We start from the raw sequence: 17907 nt of genomic DNA on the forward strand, positions 1-17907 counted from the left end.
CAGCCAATGTGTGTTTGTTCGTGTGCTGTAAATTCTGGATTTTTGGAACGTACATACATATACATCTGTTTGATGGATAACACCAACTCACCTGATAACCTATAAAACTTTCATACATTTGTTTGGTGGTTTCTAACCTCCCACTTGTTTGTTAACTTGTCATCCGGTAGGTTAGCACGACCCTTTGAGTATGGGACTACCGAGAGCAGCGGCGGTGGTGGAGGGTACAGCGGAGGCGGCGACCGCCGTGGAGATGGTGGTGGATATGGTGGACGTTCATGAAAGAATAATCAAAATTAATTAGTTAGGATCTAAAACAATAAATAAATTGGAATAAATGTGTTGTTGAAATAGAAGGAAGAAAAAGTCAAAAAGGAGAAAGAAAATAAATATAGTGTGAAAATCAAGACAATAACACTAGTAAGGTGCTTAATCTGATAGTTCAAAAAACCTAATAAAACTAATCTACACTGGAACATATCGACTAGATGCACATCACATACTATGCAACAATCAGCACACATGACATGTGGCGCATTATTATTAGATGTAGAATTTCCCAAATATAAATTACTCCTTCTGGTCCTTATTATAAGAAAAAGTTGATTTTTTAGTTTCATAAAATAATTAATGTATCTTATTGTAAATGTAGACTAGATACATCACTTATACAATAAACCAAAAAAATCAATTGTTTCTTATAATAAGGACCGGAGGAAGTATTGTATAAGAAAAAGTAATATTTATTGAATATTTTGGTTTGTGTAAAATGTCAAAAGGTGACACGTAAAAAGAAAGGGAAGTAGTAATAAAAGTTGGGGTATTTTGGACATTTTAAACAAAACACTTATTTTCTCATGCTTTCCGTCCAAATGTGGGTCCGGCGTATGTTATTTCTTTCTTCCTCGCCATCGATTTGAATCTGTAAATTTATCGAATAACCTAGAATTTGTTTTTTACTAGATTTCTTCAATCATGGCTTCCATTTCGCAAAAGGATTTTCCTGCTGGTACGTATCTATAATCGATCATGATGATTATGATTGCAGATGATCAGCAGAGAACAAAAATTCCAAATAAGAATTGTAAAAGAAAAAATAAAAAATCCAAAATTAAATCATTCTCCACAGCAACTCGTGGACGTGGGACTGGTTTTCCAATCAACCCTTTTAATTTCTCATCTCTTCTCTATGTAAGCTATTCTCTCTCTTCTTGTGTTATTTGCATTATATGTGTTGGTTTGTGCTGTATTTTTTGATAATCAGCCTGTGTAATTAATTGAAGAGTTTAAGTTATGTGAAACAATTATTTGATAACTTTTGAACTCTGAATTACTAATGTATATGATATTAGTAATAGTATTTCATCATGGAGACTTAAAATCTCAATATGTCATAGGATACAAATATCAAGAAATTGGCTGAACAAGCAGAAAAATATCCATCATTCAATCAGATGGCTCAACAGGATGGTCTCCTTAAATCTCATAAACGGAAGACTTTTTCAATCATGAGAAGGATCATATTTAGTGATGATTTATGGACCTTGGCTGAGCGCCTGAGTGATGCATTGGTGCAGGTATCTATAAAATTTCTTCGTTATGTTTGTAAGTTTGTAACTCATCTGCTGGTTGTTTGATTAGAATGTATATGATGTCTATGACAGGACCCATCAACGTCTTCCATGCTTGAAATTTACGTCAAACTATCATTTGAAGGCAAACGTAAACGGGGAACAGCACAAGTCGACAGAGATCCATGTTTGAAACTTATTTTAGATGAGATAGAGAGTGGTGGTCCTGCTGTACTGATGAGGTTTAAATACTATTTTTAAAGTCATATTTTATTGTTTTGGCATTTCCATATTTTCACCATAAATTGTTGTGGTGTAAATTGGTAAATAATTTCTGAAGTGATTCTTTCCATGCAGATACTGGAATGATGAGAGGGTTTTGAAGATGTTTGGACTAGTCATGGGCATTTCTCTAGGTCCTGGAGATGCAGTTTATTCTGAAAATTTTGGGTCATTTGTTCATCATACTGCTATTATTGGCAACGTCAAGGTATGGCATAGTAGCTATTCACTTTATTGTTGAATCCATTCAAATGAAATGGTAAAAGATAAAATTCGTAGTTGTGTCCTCAAGCATGAAACTTTTTGGGGTAGATGGTGCAGATGTAGAACCTCTGTTGTCAATGCGGAAATGCAGCCCGGCAGCCCCTAAAATTGACGCGGCGCGGGATGCGGACGCGTAGCGGGCGCTATTTCGGTTGCGCGGACACTAATATATTTAATATTAAAATACTTTACTGTTGAAAAAAAAAATACTAAAATACCTTAAACATTACTCAAAATTCATTAAGTATTCTTAATTTGAAATAAAAATCACAAGTCTTAAGCAAAACATAAAACATACTTGCAAAAAATACTAATAAAATTCAAGGAAACCAACACTTTAAGCCTCTAAAGCTTAAAGTAACAAAAGTGCAAAACATTAACAAGGTCATCCTCCCAATTAACAAATTAACAAATTCTACAATCAAGAGATGAAGAGAGGAACAAAGGTCGTTTTTGCGATCAAGAGATGATGAGATGAGAAGAGGAGAGATGGGTTCTGCTGTCAAGAGATGATGAGATGAAAAGAGGAGATGGATTTTTTTTTGTTTGTACGATGAAGAAGTTGCGTTTGCAGCTGTGTATTTGGTTCTGATGGAGAAGAGTAATAGTTAGGTTTTGAAAATTACAAAAATGGCCTAAAAACGGTTTTAAGTGAAAAGCGTCCGCTTTGACCCGATCGAGCAAGCTTTATACCCGCAATGGCGCCCGCTTCAGCCGCTTTCTCCAAACGCTCCGCCTTGGAGCGCTGTGTCATGTTTTACTGGTTTTGGTCGCTCCGCGCCGCGATAGCGCTGTTAGCGGCCGCTATTGACAACAGTGTAGAACACATAAGTTAAGGTTAAGTTCACACTGAATTTTAAGAAATTAAAATAGGCTTCGAGTGTAATAAATTGCCTTGCTATTGGAATTGAAACTCCTGGTTTCTGCATAAGTTGTATAAGGAATGACAAGATGAATCGCAGTCAAGTAAACTAGATATTAGCTTTCCAGTTGATCCTTTAGAATATCTACCACTTTAGCTTCTAGAGTATGTGTTTCCTCAAATGTCAAACTGATTACATCGTCAATTAAATTGTATAAGAGTTTTATTCTTTCATACTAGTTGTGCTGTCAGAATTTGAAGGAACTTCCCAGCAACCGAGTGTCTCCCCAATCGTCATCAAAGTACAAATGCAAACAAACAGGTAACTCAAATCATCTCTTTTTAATTTCAACCAATTGTATGTACGTTTTTATTCTAGATTCTATATTGTCTTTGTTTAAGATTAGGCAACTTTAAAGTGAAAGTAAGTTTGCTCAATGTTGAACTATTAATATACTGTATTTTCTGCAGTTGGTTGAATTATTTTGGGTTAACATGCACTCCATCTATCATCTTTCATGATTTAGATTTTGACTTTAACACCACTTGAGGTTTCAATCTTTCTTTGTTTCTTTCTTTCTTTCTTGGGATATTGAGCCCTTTTTTGTGATTTGTATCTATCTATCTATCTATCTATCTATCAATTATTATTTTAGTATAGGGAAATGTTAACTTGTGCCCTTAAGCCACAAGTTAATGATTCAAATATAGAAATCATTTATTGGAATGTGTGCATTGCATTTAATTTGTAACTTTTCAATGAATTGAATGCACAAAATTTTAGAGAATATTTCTTCTTTTGGATTTCTTAACATGTGCCTTAAGGTCACAGGTTAACACTACCCTTTAGTATATTGATGTATTGATATCGTCCTATAGTGATTTCTGATTTCATTCTTTCTTATTTTTACTAGAAAGAACACAGGAAACACAGGAAGAGCATTCTTTGGCTGTATTGATGCTCAAACTCAATCTAGTGGACCTTCTCTTTAGACGTGCACCTTGTAACCCTCTTCCTTATTATTGGTGCGGCTATGTGAGGACTCAGTCTGGTGGCTGTTCAAGGGTTAAATCTTCAGCTTCTACCCACAACCTACCTGATCAAGAAACCCAGGCAAGTTTTTTCTGCAAATGTTACCAAAGTTTATGGGGCCGTTAGCAATGCTTTTGATTCTAGTTTCACAATTCTCGTTTCTTTGTGCATATTTCAAATCTTTAATAACAATTTCTAAACAGCTGGGGGCTGGGAAAGAAGGGTTGCTTACTATCCTGGCTAGAGTTACCAGTGAGACTCCTTCCGCTCGATTCGCACAAGAATTTGTTCTAGTTCTCTTTTTGTATCATTGCCTTTGCACCATGCCTTGTGTCCAGTGTGATGAAGTAGTCAAGGCAAGTTTTGTTCTGAAAATCTTAACAAAGTTTATGTAGCCTTTAGCAAATGCTTTTGATTCAAGTTCCAATTGTTTTTTTCTTTCTCGATTCATATTTGAATTCTTTAATATCAGCAGGCGGTCGAGGCAGCGGTCGAGGCAGCGAAATACCGGATAATCCACAATTTGTATAGAGAAAGTTCAGAGGTTGAGTGAGATCAAGGGTGTCAGAACTCAGAATAGTCAATTGATGGGTCATTTTGCCAATGCTCTTTACATTGGAGCCCCCACCTTGAACCCCGTCAATACATTTTTAAAAATTTACATTGATAAGTTGTTGAAAAATTATTAGAAAGACGTATTTAAATATGTGAACTTAAAAAGATAGAGACAATTGTATGCATAAACAAATGGTCAAGAAGTTATTTATTTTATAATCTATTTTGAAATGTTGAACAGATAATGTTTTTGTTAGTAAGATTGCAATTTTTTTTTTATAGATATTGATTTTTGTGATAGATATTTTGCATGATGTTGATTTAATATATTTTTGTGAGTTGTGTCTTTTCGTTTATATTTGTGGGTCATGCTAACCAGTGATTTTTTTTATTTTATTTTTTAAAACTTGGTAACCGATCCAATAATCGACTAATTCGAGGGGACTAATCTCACCGTCCGTTTGCGGGGCCCCGTTTAAAGCCAAAGCAAGCTTTGTATGGACTTAGTCCACCGAAATTGGCACCAGAGGGAATCGAGCCTGAGACCTTTGGAGGAGCAAACTCTAATATCCCAAACCAACCACTTGGCCAACGCAAAATGGATTCTAACCAATGACCCTTGACACGTTAAAGAAATAAAATAAAACATTTACATTGAAAACATCATCTTTTACACTTATAAGACTTTGACCATATAAATTTTAAGATATTCATACTATATTTGTTTCTTTAACTGGTGTTCAGACATTTTCCTATCTTTTTTGGTGTATGAGAAAAGAGAATAACTTTGTTTTTTTAAGAAGAAAGAATAACTGTTATTTAAACTGTATATAAGGAAAATAATATTACCTATGTCTCTAAATATAAGACCCTTTGACAAAATCATGGGAATTAAGAAAGTTGATTAACATTATATAATGGGAACTTCTACGGTACACTCACAAAATGAGGTGTACCGGTACTCCTGCTTCTTAATTTTATAAATGAACGATCATTTTTGATGTAGTAAATAACTATTTGTCAATATTTATATTTTATAGAACAACATTTCATAAGAAAAAACATTATTTAATTGTTTATAAGAATCATAGTAACTTTTTTTTACATATTATCGTAAAAAATAATGAATGTTCTCAATTATGAGTGATAAAAATTTTAAAAAATAAAAAATTATTTCGTTGACACTTTTGATAATAAGATTTAGTTATTATAATTATAAAAGATAAAAAAAATAATATTTTTCTTTAAAAAACAACTCATTTAACTATAAATTTAAAGAGTGAGTGTACAGGTACACTCAAATATAGTGGGTGTACCATAGAATTTGTCTTATATAATTATTAAGAGTATGTAATCCAATAAAGGTCCAAGTATTTAAAATAATGTAACAAACTCCCACTAACCTAAAATATCATAGACTTAATAAAATCATTATGAGTTACAATACTCATGTATATAAGTCTGTGGTTAGTCGTTCCGCCAATGAGTTAATCATAATGATTTTGGTGTAGGTTTAAATAATAAAATTCAATGTAATACAACAATTATTGCCCTACGTGTACTGTGCTTTAGCAAGAAAGTAAGCTAATTATTGTAAAAATAATAATTGAGTCGTAAAAAAATACTGCAAAATGAAAGAGTCCTGCACAATCACGACTCCATTTTTTCAACGGATTAAATAGAAAGATGTAACTTAAGTGTAGGTTTAAAATCTCCAACTAAAATTACTACTTGACTACCTATGTGATCATAACCCAACTTCCGGAATTATATATATACATATAGATGAATATCTTAAAAGTCACGTAGATTGAAAATAATTTTATATTTTTTTTAAGGAAAATGTTAACGAGCCCTTTCTGGACTCGTTAACGAGACACTTTTTAAAATAAGAGTTGGATGAGAATTCACTATTCACTTCCGAGAGCATACCTAATATCTATACCTACTAGCTAAAATAAAAAGTGCAAGCAATATGAGCTAAGGATCATCACTCCTTTAATTTTGGGTTTGGCAAATAGTATTAAGTAGAAGCCAGCGAAGAAGAAGGTAGGATCAGTGGTATATGTGGCTAAGAGATGTCATTTACGATTTTAAGTCTGCTAGCTAGCAGTTGAGGTGTGGAGGTCCACCACATTTTCTGGCTCCTACCTAATCAACTGGCTTTTTATTTATTATATCAAGAGTGTCCCAAATAAAGTTAAAATAATGAACAATGTTCCAATCCAGTCATTTCTGGAGATTAATAAATCTGTTTGGTGTTAAACTTTTCTATTTTTGGAGGAAGAAGTTAGTGTGTTTCATATGAGTAGAGATTAAAGTTTTGGTGATAATTGGACAGCTATCATATAATTGTGTTTCATATAACTGTGTAGTTGTCATTTTATAATTTATTTTTAAGGTGAATTGTCATTTTATACTGTTATACGCACTTTATCATACTTCCTCCGTTCCTTTTTAATTGTCATATTTTGATTTTTTACACAAACCATGACACTAAATGTATTTCACTACTTTTGATACAATAACTTATGGTTCGTCTATAATATCCTTAATTATTTAATATCATATTTCTTATATTTCTCTCTCTGCAATAAATTATTAAGGGCATTATAGAAAAAATAACATTTAATGTTACATTGAACTTTGAAAGTGACACTTAATTAAAAACAAAAAAATTATGTAAGAGTGACAGTTATAAAGGAACGGAGGGAGTAGTTGTAACGCCCCAATTTGAAACGGGGTGTTATAGTACTAATCATTATACTGTACTTCCTGTGTCTATTAATATTAGATCCCTTATAAATCCGTTTGTAGTTGGTTAGTGGTTGACTTGAGAAATGACTCGATTGGAACATTGTTAATCCATTTGTACTTCTCCTTCATGTCAATTTCTACAATTTACTCTAACTTTAAATGAGACCCACAAGTGGGCAGTGAAATTGATCTTCTTAGATTAGCCAATCCTTATATATGATACCAAATTTTCAAAAAAAATAAATTAGATACTTTACAAAATTTCGTATGTATTAATGATTTTTTTTACAAAAATATAGTTATATTTTTCTCTCTTATGATATTAATAATTACTACATACTCCTAGTATATTTATCTCTCTAGTATATAAATTTATTACTTCAATACATTTTTACAAATATAGTTTTCTCTATATTTCTAAAAAAAATAAAAAATTCTCTCTAGTATAGAAATTTATTACTTCAATAAATTTTTCAAGATCCATGAGTTTTGTTAATGGTTTCTATATTTTTTTTTGGTATAAGCATAATAGCATTTCACTATTAAAATATATTCAATACAACTTGGTATATCAACCAACTAATAGCACAATACCTTTGTTAAATCATAAACAACCTCATTTGCTTGTCTTTTGCATAAACTCCACACCAAAGTTTACCTTAAATTGTGAAAATGGGCTATACAATTATCAATAATCAATAATAGCCCCAAACTTAGTTGCATCAAGTCGTGGTGAAAGAAAACTATCCACTGCTTTTTTGAATCAAACTCAAAATCAACTAGCCCCAAGTTTAACCCACTAATTGAGGGACGAAAGGAGCCCTTGTGCTTCATCAATATGGCACCTCACATTTTGTTTTAAACCATTATGTTTTTATCCAACTCTGATAGACGATGCAGGATCCATTATTTTTATTATCTTCCTATGTTTAGCGCAGTTAATAAATACAACGGCGTTAAAATCCAACAATGTGTGCTTGTAAACCTAGCTTGATGTTTTGCAACTAGCTTCCACAAATGATCATACCCATGTCCCATTTAGAGGAAGTCAACGTCTAGCACTTCCTAAGTCTAAATATCATTTTCGGTTTGTACATCGAAAAAAACATTAAGTGCGGGAATAAAATATCGATATAATGAAATATATATATATATATATATATATATATATATATATATAAAACGAACTTTAGGTATGTGACGAAATCTCTCTCAAAAAGAAGTGAAGACCTCTATTTATAGAAGTTGATAAGTTGATTTTCGCTTAAAGAATTTGGCTTGCCCAGAGAACCTGAACTTTCTTCAGATGGAGAAAAATAACAACTTATCCAACTAGTCGCTAAAACAACCTTGATTCTCTAGTCGATGTGTTGTCCGCTTAGCGAATATGCTCTTCATATTCTCGTAAACTATATGGGGTCTCTCGCTCCAGCTCCCCTAACGACTTTTCTTGTCATACAACTTTGAAATTTTCTATTATGATTCGCTTCTCACTCGCTTTGGCTCGCCTAGCTGATGTACTCCGACTTAGAATCCTTGTTTTTTTTGTTATTTCTTGGTCATTAAGCTCAAAAACTTACATAATTGAAGGGAAATATGTAAAAGTAGCTTAACTATAGTTATAAATATACGAACTTTATATTTGCATGATTTTTGGGGGTTTGCTTGATAACTTTTGAAATATTGTTAAAATTGATTACAAAAACGACAACTGAAAATGGACATATGAAAGTAGCATTCAAGTGTTTTACGTACTACTTATTCTAGTTATTGCCATGCTTAGAATATACTTAAATCACGTCCAACCCACTGTGGAAGCTATAATGTGTGGCTTCTTCAACGTTAACTTTCAATGCGGGTCCAGACACTAGTATGGTAAGTTGGAGGTCCCGAATTCGATTTCAGAAAACTAACATTTCCGCCTTTTCTGCTAACAATTATTAACACTTAGCATCTATCTTTAAGATAAAAAAAAAAAATAGAGTTTTGCTATTAACATTATTTCTCTTTAAAAGGAGTGATTTTTGATCCGAAATCATCACTCCAAATTGTTTTTCCTTCTTTTTTAGTTAAGTAAGTGATTTTCACGTATTTTTCATCTTCTTTCATTTGTTTTGTTCCGTTTGGTTTGATTTTCCGTCTGTGTGGTGTGTTCTCGATTTCTCGTATTAGTGTAGTGTTTATTTTATTCAACTTGAAAGATTAGTTAGTTTTGATCAAGTGCATATTCAATCAATGATTTTGACGTCGTCAACGTTGCTGACCCGAAGACACGAGTATTCTGATGACTTGAATCTAGTCATATTTGTTGGCATAAATAATATGTTATTTTGTGCTATTAACATAATGTTATTTCTTTAAAAAAAAAATCTTGGATGTTGTTAGTTTGTTCATAAATTCATCCTTTCGTTTGTAGTGACATTAAATTTATATTGTATCGATACCTCTATTAATTTGAATGAATATAACTTGTTTTTGTAAAAACAAAAACATTTATTTCTCTAAACCTAACTCATCCAATACGAAACATAATTCATATTTGCCCGTGACTTAGATAATATAGATAGGAGTGAACCTAACTCTTCCAACACGAAACATAAACTGTTGATCCTACCAATAAAAGAAGGGAGAGACTTAGATGTAAGGGTTTGAGTTAAGCATACCGTTGCAAGGGAAAGATTCAAATCAGAACGTATCAATGTATGATGCGCTAACGAACATGGTACAACTTTACAACATTTTAGTACTACTTCCTTCAAAATAATAAAAATCAGTGCTACTTCGAAAAAAAAACTTTACAACATTTTTTTTTGACAAACTTTACAAAATCTTAGTACTAATTTAGAATTTAATTATTTTATTTTATTTTTATAGTAAACACTGTTTGTTAAAAAAATGTTAAAGTTTACAAAAGTATTTCTTAAGTAGTAATAACGAAGCAATTAAACTCAAAATACTACTCCCTCCATCCCACAATATAACTCATTTTAACAAGTAACACATGAATTAAGAAATATAATTAATTGCCTAAAAACTAAATTTATTAATTTTTCTAAAAATGATTTTTTATTATTCTTTTTATTTTATTTTTTTACAAACTGATGGGTCAACCCCGATAATGTGGTAACTAAACCCCCACCCCCCAATCCCAAAATTAATCATGCATGTACGTACGTAGTGATAAAGATATAGAAGCCCCCTGTATATAAATAAATAAATTAATATAATAATTCAACCGTTTTGTCGGATCTAGTTCGCTAATTACTTTTCTTTTAGGTACAGTCATATCATATAAAAATAAAATAAAAACCGTTGGATTCAATTATTATTCTCATGCATTAAATAATGGACTAAAGACGTGCTAGCTATAAATTGACGCAAAGTACGTACCAAAAGAGATGAAAAAGCTATCCCTTGCTTGATGAGAAAATATACACAGTAGATAGCTATCTATATGGCTGTGTTAATTATGATGAAGCTGCCTGGCACTTATTCACCAAATAGCTTAATATTATTACGTTTCATGTTGTTGTTAGTTTTATCGTATAGAACGAACGCATTGGTTAAACTACCACCAAATGTTACAATTCCTGCACTCATAGCTTTTGGAGATTCTATCATGGATACAGGAAATAACAATAACATCAAAACAATCGTCAAGTGCAATTTCCCTCCTTATGGTCAAGATTTTGAGGGAGGGATTCCAACTGGTCGATTTTGCAACGGAAAAAATCCCTCTGACTTGATCGGTATATCATGCTTAAACCCTTTTTAATTTTCTTTATTGCTATATATATTAATACATTAATACATTTTGCTATAGTTTAGTTCCTTGTTTTACAACCCTAATTAACATTTTAAATCAAGCTTTGAGTGTTAAGCATTGATGATAAAGTGGTTGCGAATTTATTTTATCATCACACATGATACAATTTTATCGAATTTGTAGTGTCTTCTTCTTCTTTCGTCATTGTCATATGGCTGTGACTTGTGAGGCATTCATTCATGGAGAGAAAAAAATAATTGAGATGACATATATAATGGCCCCCAAAACCTTGAAATTTTTGTTTGTGTGTAACTTTTTAATTTCACACCTTCTGGAGAAAAAACTAATCAAGCATTCTTGTCCTAATTATATAAATAATAATTGTAACTTTTTTTGATGTAAGAATATTGATTAACGCAACATTTATTTTTCTATTTGTTTGAATGTTTTTCTATGATGGTATAATTTTTTGTTGTCAAAAGATCAGTAAGGTGTGTGTGTAGTAGTATTACTATTATTGTATCGAAATTTTATATTCAATCATTGGATATTTCTAACCAATCAAACCTTTGTGATTTAAATTGTCACATACTTGCTTGGTTGATACGAAATGAAAACGACGGCTTGGTTACAAGAATTAATTGAGCCTCATTAGAAGGTGACGCTCACGTATTGCTTTTAAGAAAAAGTTGACTTTTTATCAGCTTAAGTGATACTTACCTCAATGTTTTTTGAATGAGTGATACGTCAATATAAAGAATAGAGCTAGGTATTTTTATCATGAACATTATGTGACTAGACAGTTCCAAGTAATTACCATGAGCTAGACATGAGCATGTGTCCAGGCTTGTGTTTTTAACTTTTTTTTCTCAACAAAATCAACGTTACATGATCTAAAACTTTTTGACATGAAAGAAAAAAAGTAGTTGAAAACGGTATTGTTAGTAGAGAATAATGTGGTATGTTTTTTTTACTAATAACGTGGTATGCTTTAGTAGAGTTTTTTTTTTTTTTTTTTTTTGAAATTACACGTGTTTAAAAAAAACTAAAATTAACCTTTAGTTAATCCTAGTTCAAAATAGTAGAAAATCATTTTTTATCAAAAGAAAATACTAGAATCTAATATATATATATATATATATATATATATATATATAAGAAATCATTTTATTTGTTTGTACATAGAATCTAATATCTCATGAAATACTATTTGGTTTGAATACACCGTTAGAGTAAACATACCCTATTTCACCAAAAGAAAGAAAAAAAAAATAGTACACATGATCTTCCACATTTAATGAATATTACAAAATTAAGTATTTTTAAATAGTGAACACTCTCATACATTAAAGTTTTGTTGAATATAATATCTAACATCTAATTATCAACGTCTCATAATTTTTTATATTAACTTAATTTTTTTTGTTTAATTTTTTGAATTAACTTTGTCATTGTGGGTATCTATAATCAACTTTTTTCATAGTTAAAACCAAAATATAAAAAAAAAATGCATGTGAAAATACTTTTTGACTAAATGTTTTGTTTAGAATAAATGTTTATAAAAATGAAATCATACAGTAATTAATTTACTTGGTTGTTCTCAGTTGAAGAGTTAGGTATTAAAGAGCTTTTACCAGCTTATTTGGATCCAAATCTCAAACCAAGCGACCTTTCTACCGGAGTATGCTTTGCTTCTGGTGCATCCGGATATGATCCTTTAACGCCTAAAATAGTGGTATGGATCAATAATTAATTATTATCATAAACTAACTATATTCTTATATATATTTTTTTCTAACCAACTTTGATATATAATTATATATATATAATTTTTTTTTACAAATCAGTCGGTGATTTCAATGGGCGATCAACTTAAGATGTTCAAAGAATACATAGTGAAGCTTAAAGGTGTGGTTGGAGAGAATAGGGCAAACTTCATCCTAGCAAATACTCTTTTCCTTATAGTAGCTGGAAGTGATGACCTTGCCAACACCTATTTTACTATTCGCACCAGACAACTACACTATGATGTTCCTGCTTATGCTGACCTTATGGTCAAAGGAGCCTCTGATTTTATTAAGGAAATATATAAACTTGGAGCACGCAGAATTGGAGTGTTTAGTGCAGCACCTATTGGGTACTTACCATCACAGAAGACTCTAGGTGGGGGTGTATTTAGAAAGACCAATGAGAAGTACAATGAAGCAGCCAAGTTATTCAATTCCAAACTCTCCAAGGAGTTGGATTATCTTCACTCTAACTTGCCCAATAGTAACGTCATTTATATTGATATTTACAGTCCCTTACTTGATATCATTCTCAAGCCACAAAAATATGGTAAGTAAATTAATTGCTATAAAATCTAATCATTGATGATTAAATTAATTAAGTAGTTAGTTAATTCCTAACTTCATTAAATGCATGCAGGATATAAAGTTGCGGATAAAGGTTGTTGTGGCACAGGAAAGCTAGAGGTTTCAGTGCTATGCAACCCATTGAGTGCCACTTGTCCTGATAATTCAGAATACATATTTTGGGACAGTTATCATCCAACCGAAAGTGTATACAGAAAGCTTGTGGCTGTAGTTCTTCCAAAATATGTGGGTCGATTAACTGCATGATATCTCAAGAAGAAAGTGGATGGATATGTTTGATCAAATTCATTCATCTGTTCACAATTGTAATTTCACAACAGTGGCTTTGAGTATGTTTGGAGTGTGAAACTGCATATGGCCATGTTTTGTTTTTAGAGAACATCAAAATAAATCTATATGTTGAAATTTGAGGGGTTGAACTTACTACAAGGGTTAAGTATTTGAAATTTTTAAAATATAAATGCTATTATTATTATTATTGAATTACTAATTGAGGAAAAAGAGATTGAGTGCTAATTTGTTTTTTTTTTTAAAAAAAAAAAAAATATCAAATTCATATAAAAACTAATGATGAAAATCTCTTGGGATATACACAACCAAATATTGAGCCTACAAAGATGATATTATTATTTTATACATTGTAGATCAATAAATTTTATTTTAAATATTTTCGATGACCATATTTCAGTTGATAAAGACATTATATTATATATGTGGTGATCAAAGTTCGAATTTCGAATTCTTCACTTAGTTTAACGTGAATTTTAGCTACGAGACTAATTGACAAAAAAAAACTAAATAGAAGATTTGAATAGTATCAAACATATGTTATAAGGATTTGAAATGTTGCTACAATCATCTTTAAACTTATTTGAAATATGATGATTCATATTATATTGATTATAAAATTCTATTTGAAGCATTGTTAGAAGAGAGATTTAAAGCTAGTTAATTGTTTTTCTAATGCGCAACTTGTAAAATCTACACCATCGTCGTCAATATCATTTAGGCTATTTAAGCAATAAGGAATAATCTCTCATTTAGGTTATGGAGGTCTTGTACACAAGTTAATCAAATTTAAACATACTTTGGCTATCTAATCGATAAAGGATGAGAGGATAGTCTCGAATTCGGTCATGGAGGATAAATCTCATGAACCATTTCTAAAGTCATTAAGGTCCTAATTTTAACCATATTTTGGGGGATTTTTTTTCCCTTGTTTATTCCGTTTTAAATAGGCTTTGAGTTGTAAATGGGTTGAGTACCTCACGTAATCTTATTTCTAATTGAAATATCTTTGCAGTGATAAAAATTAATAAATCAAATAAATATTCATTAGTACCCACCCACCATTTGAAAAACATGAGATTTTTTTACTTTTATTTAAAGCTTGTTGTGGGGTGTGCATTTTAGGTCAATGTAGTGCTCATTTAATTTCGAAATATTTCTTCGCTGTCGTGTTGGCTCAAGTTTGCAAGAACACTACTAATCATTATCCCAGTATATTTCATCAATGTAAGCAACATACTGGTATCTCATTGATCCTAGCTGGGGTCATATATTGATATTGTTGCAGACAATTGATACAACTAATTAATGATTTGAGATATATTTGGAAGTGGAGATTACGAATTCAGATTTGTGTATGCTCTGTTAATTTAAAGAAGTCATGGAATTCGCTTAAAAATAGCATTTCATGGCATTAAAAAAAGGTAAAGGTCGTGCTTTGTTTGTCTGACCAATAAATGACTTGAACTAGATAATGAAATATAATAATCAAGCCTCCATTATAAGAATAATATAATAAGGATATACACATCACCTAAACCAAATCAAAAAAATAATAATAAGGATATACACATAAAACATTGCAGATAAGTTATCTCAATTTTATGGTGTAAAATGTGAGTTAGAAAGTGTCACATTGTATTGAAAAAATAATATTAAATAACATATCCCTATTAAATTAGATGATTTATATATTTAATAATGTTTAGAGTGAATATGTATGTTCAACTCATTTATATAATTGTTTATAGTCAAATGTGTTTATCCATCGAATTCTCCTCACGTTCCAACTATTTATTTGAATAGAAGAGGAGTTAAATCCAAACAACGAAAAACATACTACGCAATTAAACAATGATTAGAAATTTCACAGATGTCAAATAGTGTTATGACAGATAATTAATTCAGTTTTTTTCTTTCTTTCATGTCTTGTGTATAGGTATGTGTTGCACTCACCATAAGAAAAAGAAAGATACATTTTTCCGCGGTTATTTATTAAAGCGAAGACTGTTTTAACCACCGTTATTTTGTATCTACAACGATTGGGTATCAATAAATACTTTATCCACTTACCACTCACTTTAGACTATACATTTAAAAAACATTAGATCAAAGAAAGCTTGTACTTACTTCTCCCACCTATATATTGGAAGCAATGTGATGAGAGTGTTTAGGCAACAAAGAAAAATCAGGGCTTATCGCGCACTATGGTGACATTGGGGTGTCAATGTCACATGACATTGGCCAACCACAATGTCACAGGTGTACATAGGAACAAAAAATCATAACTTTCTTCTCTTTTACTTATAAGGATTTTTTGTCTTTTTGTACACTTGTGACATTGTGGTTGGCCAATGTCACGTGACATTGACACCCCCAATGTCACCAAAGTGCTACCTGTAGGTTCAACCATTTGTAAAGGGACTGACTCATCTTCATTACGAGTCTATTGCCTCGTCCCCGTCTAGGAGGTGGATTAGTTGAATCACGCTATTTGCGTAAGAAGATATGGTGGGCCATCCTATCAAGTCTGAGTGTATCAAAGTGGTCAACCATATCTACACAACAACCAATAGAAAAATATGAACTAAATATTATTTGAAACATTTCATCAAACACCTAAAGCATAAAATAAACATACAACTTTCGTTGTGGTTTGTTAATTCTTAAACTACCCCATTACATTAATGCATAATTAACTTACAACTAAAAACAACATAATATGGTTTGTGTTTGTTTGAATTTGAAAGTGAATGCTTTGATTTGTTTATGTTCGTGTATATGTCCACTACGAAACATATCGTAATTACCGTTCAATTATGAAAAAAAAAGGTTAACCATTTCGCTCTTGAATGATAGTTAAGCATATTACTATTAGGTAGTGTAACGCCCTCTTTGAATTATTTGTTTTATTTATTTGAGTTTAGAGTCTGTTCTTCTAGAATTTAATTAACTTATTTGATAAGTGATATTTTGTTATGTGTTGATATATATATTAGTAGTCTATATTTGTTTATTTAATTATTTTAATGAGATAGAGTCGAATTATATGGTTTATTTGATTATGTGGTATGTTGATATTTTATTAAGTGATTTTATTTTATTATTTATTAGAATATGATTAAATAATAGAATAAGTAGACTTGGGGGGCTGAATTAGAAATTAAAGAAGTTTAGTGGGCTTAAGTAGAATTAAGAAAAGTGGTTAGTGATATAAAATATTATAAATAGAAGAGACCTAGTTTAGAAAAACAGAACGTACGATCAATTTTGGAGAAAATGCCAAGAGAATGGAGAAAGACCTAGGAAGCTGCGATTTTGATTGTTAAGGTAAGAGTGAGACTAGCATTCAATTCTATTAAGTCTGTAATTCTGATGATTGTATTTAGAAAATAAAAGATTGAATTAGAAAGGTTGGAAAATTAGGGTTAAGAGTGATGATTGTGATGATTTTGAATAAAAGTGAAGTTGAATAATATAGGTTGCTTTTTCTGATTTTTCTTTTCATCTTTGCCCCGAATTTGAAATAAAAACAAGTATTGATCGGTACATAATTGGTCTTAGGTGTAAACACGAAAGTTGTAGGTATGTATGTTAGCTTTCTAATGTCGTTGGTCTGACGTCAAAACGATTTATAGAACTTGAGTTATGGTCAAATTACTGCACATAGGTCACAGTGAATTTTTATGAATTTCAGCACAACTTTGACCGAATTTGAAATAAAAACTGGTATTGATTGGTACAGAATTGGTCTTAGGTGTAAACACGAAAGTTGTAGGTATGGATATTAGCTTTCTAATGCCGTTGGTTTGACTTCAAAAGGATTTATAGAATTTGAGTTATGGTCAAATTACTGAACGTAGGTCACAGTGAATAATTGATTATGATTGATGAATTAGTATATGTATGTATATGTTTGTGAATACGATATTGTACATGATTGATGAAGTGTTATATGTATATATGATGTTTTAAGATGTTGATTACCATTTTATGTTGTTTATATTGTGATATAATTGTATACGTAATACTTGAATTATATATGAATATTTGAGATATTGAATGACTTGCATTTGATATTGTTATATCATGTTGTTTTGCATACTGTCTATGTTGCTGTTTGTTATTTAACTAAGTTGTATGAGTCGGTCTAA

The 17907-nt window shown here is 31.1% G+C and overlaps 2 protein-coding genes across 4 annotated transcripts; both read left to right on the forward strand.

The window, feature by feature from the left end:
* The first annotated feature begins 880 nt into the window (after window positions 1-880).
* LOC11432139 (ankyrin repeat domain-containing protein 2B) lies at window positions 881-4812 on the forward strand. Of its 3 annotated transcripts, none has more exons than XM_024779756.2 (9): window positions 881-1009; window positions 1049-1191; window positions 1398-1577; window positions 1665-1813; window positions 1929-2061; window positions 3232-3301; window positions 3894-4093; window positions 4216-4368; window positions 4488-4812. In XM_024779756.2, exons 1-9 carry the CDS (start codon window positions 976-978, stop codon window positions 4563-4565), a joined length of 1140 nt encoding a protein of 379 aa, XP_024635524.1. In that variant the 5' UTR covers window positions 881-975; the 3' UTR covers window positions 4566-4812. The 3 variants fall into 3 exon arrangements, with proteins under 3 accessions (XP_024635524.1, XP_024635522.1, XP_024635523.1); XM_024779754.2 differs by having other exon boundaries at window positions 3220-3301; window positions 4488-4809; XM_024779755.2 differs by having other exon boundaries at window positions 3220-3301; window positions 4500-4809.
* Window positions 4813-10721: 5909 nt separating this feature from the next.
* Window positions 10722-13945, forward strand: LOC11432140 (GDSL esterase/lipase EXL3). The gene is made up of 4 exons (XM_003603734.4): window positions 10722-11073; window positions 12695-12825; window positions 12938-13427; window positions 13518-13945. The coding sequence occupies exons 1-4, from the start codon at window positions 10779-10781 to the stop codon at window positions 13709-13711; spliced, it is 1110 nt and encodes a 369-aa protein (XP_003603782.1). The 5' UTR covers window positions 10722-10778; the 3' UTR covers window positions 13712-13945.
* Window positions 13946-17907: the final 3962 nt, after the last annotated feature.

This window comes from Medicago truncatula, chromosome 3, assembly GCF_003473485.1.
Source record: "Medicago truncatula cultivar Jemalong A17 chromosome 3, MtrunA17r5.0-ANR, whole genome shotgun sequence".
In the NCBI taxonomy this organism is placed as follows: Eukaryota; Viridiplantae; Streptophyta; class Magnoliopsida; order Fabales; family Fabaceae; genus Medicago; species Medicago truncatula.